Source organism: Mercenaria mercenaria, unplaced genomic scaffold (assembly GCF_021730395.1).
Source record: "Mercenaria mercenaria strain notata unplaced genomic scaffold, MADL_Memer_1 contig_1808, whole genome shotgun sequence".
NCBI lineage: Eukaryota > Metazoa > Mollusca > Bivalvia > Venerida > Veneridae > Mercenaria > Mercenaria mercenaria.
The window spans coordinates 37,657-46,828 of NW_026459815.1; the positions used below are offsets into that span (position 1 = coordinate 37,657).

General features: G+C 34.1%; 1 protein-coding gene across 2 annotated transcripts in view; it reads left to right on the forward strand.

Annotated features, from left to right (window-relative positions):
- Positions 1-9,172, forward strand: part of LOC123522883 (uncharacterized) — a 50,531-nt gene that overhangs the window by 35,188 nt on the left and 6,171 nt on the right. For both annotated transcript variants that reach the window (XM_053532834.1, XM_053532835.1), the window contains exons 5-8: positions 3,815-4,394; positions 5,773-5,931; positions 6,497-6,673; positions 7,053-7,122. In XM_053532834.1, coding sequence (XP_053388809.1) covers positions 3,815-4,394; positions 5,773-5,931; positions 6,497-6,673; positions 7,053-7,122 — 986 coding nt within the window. The remainder of the gene's footprint in view (positions 1-3,814; positions 4,395-5,772; positions 5,932-6,496; positions 6,674-7,052; positions 7,123-9,172) is intronic.

The window sequence follows — 9,172 nt, forward strand, 5'->3', positions numbered from 1 at the left end:
TGCGCGATTGAAATGGGTAAGTATATATTCCCGTTCATGACCATGGTTCTTATAGAATACCTAGGGGTAGGGTATAACATGTATAGAAGCATTTTTTTCTGGTCTGGTGCCAGTGGGATGCATCGCCTTATGTGTTCATCATTTCCCCATCATCATTTTAGCTCACCTGAGCAAGTGCTCAAGTTGAGGTATTGTGACCGGTCATTGTCTGGCATCCGTCGACGTCCGTCTTCGATACAATATTAAAATAACAGCATATGTATTTAAAAGCTGAATACACTACATATGCAGCAAAAGTAACAGCATATAAAGTTAAAAAGGCAGCAAAAACTGATGAATGTACATCATATATCGTTAAAACACAATATATACAGCTGAAAGGACCGTGTACGATTAAAATCATCGTACATACATATGAAAGCATCACAAGCAGTGTGAAACACTTTATATACATGTACAATCATTGTTTTTATGTATATTTATTACTTTACGTATACGCACCGCATATATACCATATCAACACCAGAATACATCAATGGAGTTCCATAACTGCCTGTAATGTCGGTGTATTGTACATATTTATATCATATCAATAAAGATGTTATCACCTACTATAAAAAAGTTCCATACAGTATTATGGCGTTTATAATTTTAGCAACATGTAAATAAACAATCAGTACTTGGCATTCTCTTTAAAAACAAAATAATTATATTGGAAGTTAGTTTAATAGCCGGCTTGATGGGCAGTAGGTATAGCGGCTAGACAAGTAATCATTTTGTAGTGATAGTTTTGATGGTTCGAATCTTGTGTTATCACTCATTTGTTTTAATTTTGCATTTAACATATGTTTAATTTAATAGTATTTATTTTGAGTAAGTTTGTTTTTTCCCTGGTTTCTAATTCATGTACGAAATGTTCAAAAACATTAGATCATATTACAAATTATGCGTATTTAAACATAATTACGTCACGTTCAAAGCAACGCATTTAAGTTAGTGAACATGTTAGAATACCAGATTAACCAATTTGTGTTGTTTCTGTTGAATCGTAAAGAAGAAAGAAAGAAATCAAATACATTTTCAAAATATTATTTATGTGTATGGGAATCGAACTCCCGACCAAAAAGTGTAACACGAATACAGTTACCGCTCGGCCGTCAAAAAGTTACTTTTTGCATCGTAAACGTAGTGCATTGAGTTAAATTTATGCTATTGTTTTGTGTGCTCGTTTAAATGGGTCAACCGTGTTGTTGCACTTATAAAATAGACTGGCCCGGTTTATAGGTTGGTCAGGGCTACGGATATGTATTGTACTAATAAACTTTGATAATGTGGCAGTTGACCTCAATACAATCGACACTGTTTATTTTCCAATACAGGTAAATCCAATACTTGCTTTATAATGGATCTACGACGGATTATCTTTGAACACCCCTGGACTTATTCGACTCAACTGCCACATTATCAAAGCTTATTAGTATTTTGCCATTAATATATTTCTATAGAATGTTTCTTCCCCTTCCGTTTGGATCCGTCCATGTTTACACTTTATTTTATGGACTGTAATAAAGCGCTTTGAAATGTAAAATCATTGGTGGATTACTACTCTCGCACGATATTTGTAACAATAACATGTTAATTGTTACTACTGAGAAAAGGGGAATCGGGTAGTGAAACCATGATCCGTGTCAAAATAGTTGTACTACTTTCGAATCGTATTGACTATAAAGAAAACCCTGATTTACCGTGAAGTAAACCCTGGATTACCAAAAAAAGACATAATCAACTTTTCCGATAATGTTTTCGTTATTATTCTCTATTTATTTTTATAGTACATTGAATAAATGATTTCAAGTATTTTTTAATGTAAACTTACGATAACAAAGGGATTTCTTTAGATGACATGATCTGCCATGTTCTGCTTTTGGATTTCACGTCGAGTGTATCATTACAGATCAAGTACCATTTTAGTGACCATTTTATTGTATAAATAAAAATAAGATATGCATATTTCTACCGTTACACCAACCAAGGTTGACTGCGGTTTTAGATGAATAAGACTGAAAACTGATTTTATGCATGAAACGTCGGAGACGCTATCATTAAATCTACATTTTTCCGTATCCTATAGAAGTTGAATTCAGGGTTTGTCAGTGCATTAAGACGTTGTATTTTAGACTAAGAAAATCTTTCATAATATGTCTGTATCAATTATATAATACACGGATTGGATTTCACAAGTAAATACGAACATGCAGACATCATATTCGTATTGTATTGCAGATCCTGTATTCGATCCTCATGGATTTTTCCAAGTTGTTGCTTGCGCACCATGTGTGATCCGATCTTGCAAAACCCACACAAGCTGAATACAGCACCCTAGATCAAGCTACTCCAGTCTATATCCAGTCTGACAATTTCTTTTTTTTATGTTTACATTCTAATTTTACATTTTTAATATGGTGTGAAGTTTAGTTTAGAAATAAAGAAAGCATTCAATGCGCTCTGTTACATTCTGATTTCTACCTTATTAGCCCAGTTGGACAGAAGGTGAGCTATTAGTGTAGGCAGATGGTCCGTTGTCTGCATGATCTTATGCTCTGAAACTAATGGTTACATTTGCACCAAACTTGGTCTATAGCATCTAGGCAAGGTCCTCTCTAAAGTTCTTTGAAATTGCCCCTTGTAGGAACCATGTACAGCTAAAAATAGTAAAACGTCTAAACGACTTCTTCTCATTAACCGCTTGATGGAATTTCATCATCAAATTTGGTCATAGCTACATCATAAAGTCATTTTCCAGTTGTGTTCAAATGGAATGCTTGGTCGTTTTAGGGACCGCTAGAGCTAAATACAGAAAAAAACTTTTAAAAAACTCCTTTTCAAGTACTACTCACATTTTAAATGAAAAAAAAACAAAAAGAAAAAAAAAAGAAAAAGAAAAAAACACTAGTCTTAATCAATCAAAATGTAACTAGATTTTGGAATCAAATACACATTTTTGTCATTCACCAAAAATGTCAAACGTGGTACTACCTCACTAATCATGGCACGTATTTTTACCAATAACAAGGAAGAAGGTCTGTCCCATTTTCTGTGTTATGTCTTCCTTGTTTCCTTTGTTTAATTTTTCTATGTTACACTAGTTTGTGACTTCCACATCTACAATTTTAATCTAATTCAAATAAAACTTGATACGCACCACCAACATGAAGTAGGCATATGCATACTGCCAAGCATTTTATGAATGATTTGTATTTCAGCTTTACATGTATACACGTCTACGAAGGGCGGCATAAACATCTGGACAGTATGTCCGTCTGTCGGTCTGTCGGTCTGTCTCATAGGTTTCTGTACACTTTGGCGCAGAACCTCAAACTTGGTACAAAGGTATACCGTGAATGGTTATGCTCTGAGGTCAAGGTTGTGATGAACTTAATCTGAAAATTGGTTTTCGATTTGATAACTGTAGAATGCCTCTACACAGAAATATCAAACTTCCCGGCAATTGACCCTTATTGATTTATCTTGAGCAAATACATCTTTGGAAAATGGTTACCGATTAGTAGCTCTAAAACGTTGCCGGTTGTTCGTGACTGACAGACGACCCCTATCGGTTTTGAGCTCGGCTGCTTAAAGGTCGGGTCTACAGTGACCTTGAGTTGCAAATCGATAATTGAAAATAGCTTCAGTTCTGGTATATGCATATAGATCAACCGTGACCGGCAAAATACGTATTATGTAATCATAGATTGTACAGTATACTATTTTATTTATGGTGTACTAGTTAATAACTATTACTTGTTTCGATTAGGTTCCTTTTCAATATCGGGATGGCACATGAACTTCATTTAGAGAAGGGAAAGTACAGACAATGGGTGAAGGCCGGACTTGGACTGGGATACTTAAAAGAAGGACTTGCGCCATTTTGTAACGACATCGTCAAACAACAGCATAAAGACATCTTAGATAACATTAAACATACAAAGAAGCTATCGACTGTGACATGTGGTCTGTGTGCTCTGAGAACTCTCAAACCTGACCATTTGAAAATAGGAAAGAATCAATGTCCTTTTGGTCAAGTTAACTGTAACTGCTGCTATACGAATGGTAAAATTCCTTGTCCAAACAACGTATGTGGCGCCATCTATGACAACGTTATAACTAACCATGCGTCCTCACCACCAGTTCCTTATTGGAAAAACACCCAAACTCAGCAGTGGACTGGAGATCCTTGGAGTATAGCTAAATGTTTCATCAACGCCCCGGGATATGATCAGAAGACATCATCAGCCGACATTGACTGTACAGGACTACTGCATGTGATTATAAATAACAAATATTTTCATAATCACATTCAGTGTAATTTAGCTGGAGCTAATGTATTTTCAAAGGTAAAATTGTACATGCGCACACGTCTGCTTATTCAAATGCAATGTTCGTTAACTTTGTTACAAAAGACCGGTAAAAATATAAATGCATTCTTTAAAAAAGATTGTTGACTAATTGTAGTAAGACAAGAAGTATATGAGGTTTACAAATCGTGTTATTATATCATCTATTTAACATTTTGCAAATAGCAAAACCAAACACCACACTTAACAACAATTTAAATGGTTCTCTTTAAAATGTTCACAAAGGTTTCCTAGATGTGCAATTTTGTTTCGTTTATTCTACGACAATTAATTACAGCAGCGGTCTGGAAGGCACTTCTCTACATAGAAGACTCTAATCACACCCTTATTCATGTGATACGCAGATCGCATTCAGCTCTGTCTCTAAATTGATATATGTTGGTATTTGAACAGGCTAAAACTGTGAACAGAGTCATTTAGCATAAATGCTTTGTCTACATTTCACCCAGCGTAGCACAATCAGCAGAGTGAAACAAATAGACACGTTATCGAGTAGTCTGATTTGCAAACTAAAATCACCTGACATGGTCACGAATTCGTTCTTAATACGGCATTTGCCGAAAAAGGTCATTGCAACAGTAGCAAGATCTGGGGTATTATATTTGGCTCTCGTTGATTTTGCAAGGATGGATTACACACTCGACGCTTGCGCACCTCGTGAGATCCGATCTGGCAAAATCCTCTCGAGCCGAATCTAAATTGAGCTGCTAATGTAGAAATTAATTATAACATATCATTGCTTATTTTTTCGATCTTTGGTGTAACATGTAAATGTTTTGGACCCCCCCCCCCCCCCCCCCCCCCCCCCATTATTGAGGTTTACATGCAATATAAGGGAAAACATTAAGCATTCAGGTCAATTAATAGGCAATATTTTGGGGAATATACTCAGTTATTATTTCTGCATCAATAGTTTTTGAGTTGTCTCCCTTTCATCTTTGGTTATTTTAGTGTGGTTGGTACAATTCATTGTTTTCTTAGTCAGACACTGTACCGCATTTTGTACAACATTTTACACAATATTTTGTGCAATATTGATTTGTGACTGTTTTACTATTTCACTTTGTTATATCCACATGCATATTATATGCCATGGATTTAAATAAATCTGAAATCTGAAATCCTATCCCATATCTCAAAAGATAAAGGAAAGAAATTTGAATGTAAGTAAGCAATGTTATACATACTGGGAGAAAGTCGTTAATATTGAAAGAATGAACTCTGATGTTTGATGCTTTTTGGGGATTAATTATTTGATGAATAATTTCGCTATGAAATTTAGACATTTATTCTAGTCAACTGTTGTAAATAGCCAACATTTAGTTGTAATGTTAGTTTGATTAAATTAAACAAATAGGTGAGACAGTACAGAAGCGAGATATTCCACTCAAGCACCATGGAATTAGAAGTGGCGGATGCAAATACTTACATTGATGATATGATTGCTGTGCTGAAAGATGGTAAGGAACTGATTAACAGAAAAGATGCTCAGGACGCCGTAACAAAACTTGAAGAGGTTTGTACAATAATTTTGTAACTGTTTGAATTATTGAAAAAAAAATCTCATGTAGTTTTATATTTACATAAAATGCATGTCAGTAAACTGTATTCGTATTAACAACACTTAATGTGATGAAATAAAAGTCTATACAAACTGAATTAAAAAATATCTGATGTTATTTTTTTTCACTTATAAATGGCAGTATGTTGATGCAAAACTGATGAAATGTTTGGAATATTATGTTACCCAGTGGGCAGTACATGTATATAATCATTACTAAACAAGTGTTTTGTTTGAGGATGATTAAAAAGTATCAATTTTAATTTTAAGCCAAGTGTTCCTTAATTAAAAATCTGGTTATTAGATTTGGTAGACGGCATTAAACACATCACTTTTGCTCAATAACTTTGGTTTGTATTGAAAAGAACCTTTCACTATAAGCTGTTAGAAGCAGTCAAATGTTAGAATTATTATTTTGCCAGTTAAAGCGCCATTAAAAGCGCTACTCCATGATGACAGATTTTTCTATGTCATTAAATATTTTATAAATTCTCTACCTTACCTTTATATTTCATTAAAGCTAAAGAATAAAGATTTTGTCATAACCACTGAAAATACGGAGAAAGTTCTTGGAGAGAACAGAGAAGAAATGGGCATTTTAAGAAAATTAAAAGAAGGTCTAGCAACTAAGGATGACTGTGTGGGTCTCAAAAGGAAATTGTCTGCGGTTGAATCTCACGTGTCTGAACTAGAGAAGGTACATGTTTATGCTTCTTAACTTTTAATGTTATTCTACGAGTATAGCTCTGTATGAGAATCTCAAAAGGAAATTATGACTTTTAACTGTTGTTCTAAAACTCTATATGAAGTTCTTGAAAGAAATTTTGAATCTCTCTTGTTCTGTTTCTTTGTATAAAGTATTAAATATTGATATACAATAATTATCTTTCAGGGAGGTCGATATGAGAATTTATCGACCTTGAAATAGTGAAATCGATCTGTTTATATAGGGGATCTTGACCTATAGACACTTCGATTACTAATAGATAAAACATCATTCTCCTTTTTATTGAAATCTGTAAACGTTTTCATTTTGGTATATAAAACAGGTTCAACAATTATATTTTTTTTTAAAGGAGGTGAAAAGACTCAAGACATACGATACTGCCCTTGAGGAAAAGTTAGACTACGAAAAGTCCAAATTAGGTAATGATTAAATATATGAATAATATGACTTAATATTGGGTTTTCTGTTGTTACAACATGTACAGCATTGATACATGATACATAATCACCTATTTAAGGATATATATGTCTGCCCTTTACTCCACCTTCTTCTGCACAAGTTTTCTTCTTATTTCTCTTTAAATTCGAGACAAAATGATTCATTTTATACATTAAAGAACTCCGAGGAAGATAAAATAAACTTTGGAACTTCAGTACTTTGAAAATTTAATCAAATCTGAAATTCACAAACCATGGATTCAAGCGTACGAATAGTTCAATTCAGCATTAACAATATATATTATGCGTATAGTGTACTGAATTCACAAAGTACATTTTCGAAAAACCTGATCATGTACGGTAGTTTGGCCTTTTCCACAGAAATGCTCATTTCAGAAATTCCACGCGTAGGTTTTCATGTACTTGCTAATCTCTGGTGTATCGGTTGCAGTTGCTGATGCCTTGGGAGCATGTGCTGAAGTTGGGGCAGTCCCAATGAAAATTACGTTACATCTGAATTCAGCATCATAACATTGGTATAACATCTGCTATCGATCTTTTGAGAAGTTGACCTGCTGTTGGTGCACCCAAACACTGCATGACCCAGTAACTGTATAAGGCTTTAGCTGCAAGATGTGTACTATGTACTATGTACGTTTTCTAAATAAATCGTGTACATGTATATATACTTTATAGACATTTGTTTTCAATTGCTCATCTATGTTGACTATAGAACTGGGGATTCCAACGAATGTAAAATAAGTAATTCTTGAATTGGTTTCCCTAGTATCTTAAGACAGCCTGGCCTAAAATCTAACCCGAGGTGTTGGAAGTCCTACAAAACAAAACAGTTATCTATCCGTTTGGTCTGAGTATTTAATAGGCTCATTTGTTTCACAAAATAGTGAAACTTTCCTGACTATCAATCATAAGGCATGGAACCCTACCGTGATGTGAATTCCCCGTGCCAAGGTGACTCATCGGTTCATACAAAGCTAGAAGCAGTTAGTTCTACAACTGACATCAGGATTTTACATGTATCGGCTGTTTTAATTTTCTAAAGAATTAACAGTCATTATCTCTCACCCTAATTTACAGACATCCAAAAGCACGACGTTCTAATTATTACAAATATTGAGGCGGCCAAAATTCGAAGTGTAGCCTGCTACCTTACACTACTGACAGCTAAATGAAGGCGGTGTCACTGATATATAATATAGGTTAAATATTGCAAGCAGAGGGTTAACGAGTGTATCCAAAATTTAGAATTTCAATTGCATACATACTACAAATCAGTTTCAAGCACATATTGTAATTAATCAAAAAACTATTTCCTGAATACAAATAGGCGTACTTTTGGTTCACAGTTGAATGCACGAGCTAAGTAGTAAAATATTCACGAGCTCACAATAATTAAGAAGTTAATAAAATATTTAGAATAAAATCTTTGCAAATAAAAATTAGTCATAACTTAAGAAAATAGAAAATATCTCAAGTTTCTAATACTACTACCTTTTTGAAGCAGGGCCAAGAAAAGTTTCTGTGTTTCAGCGATAGCTAGTTTCAGTAGCCGGCCTGTTTCCATGATTACGGCATATCAGTAAATTTCTACGACCTCATTTAAAGCTCAAGTTAATATTACACGATATTTTTTAAATAGGTGAAAAAGTTTTATATGTTGAGCAACTCAGTATTTTACAGATAATCACGATATTTTTTAAATAGGTGAAAAAGTTTTGTATGTTGAGCAACTCATTATTTTACAAATAATACAGGCCAAGTGTTCCAAGATGGTTAATTTGGGCTATTAATGTTTCAAATTTTAGTATCCTGTATTCGATACTTAACTCGTTCACATAGTAGAAACACCTGAATTTGCAGATGGTAACGATTACTTAACACGAAATATGTTTCTCTTTGCGTAAACTTTTTGCATCTGCACAGACGAAGATCTCCGTTATCTGTTAATTCCTCTGGAAACAACGCTTTCAGTTATTAACTTCAGGTCATAGCTTAATTTGTTTCAACACTT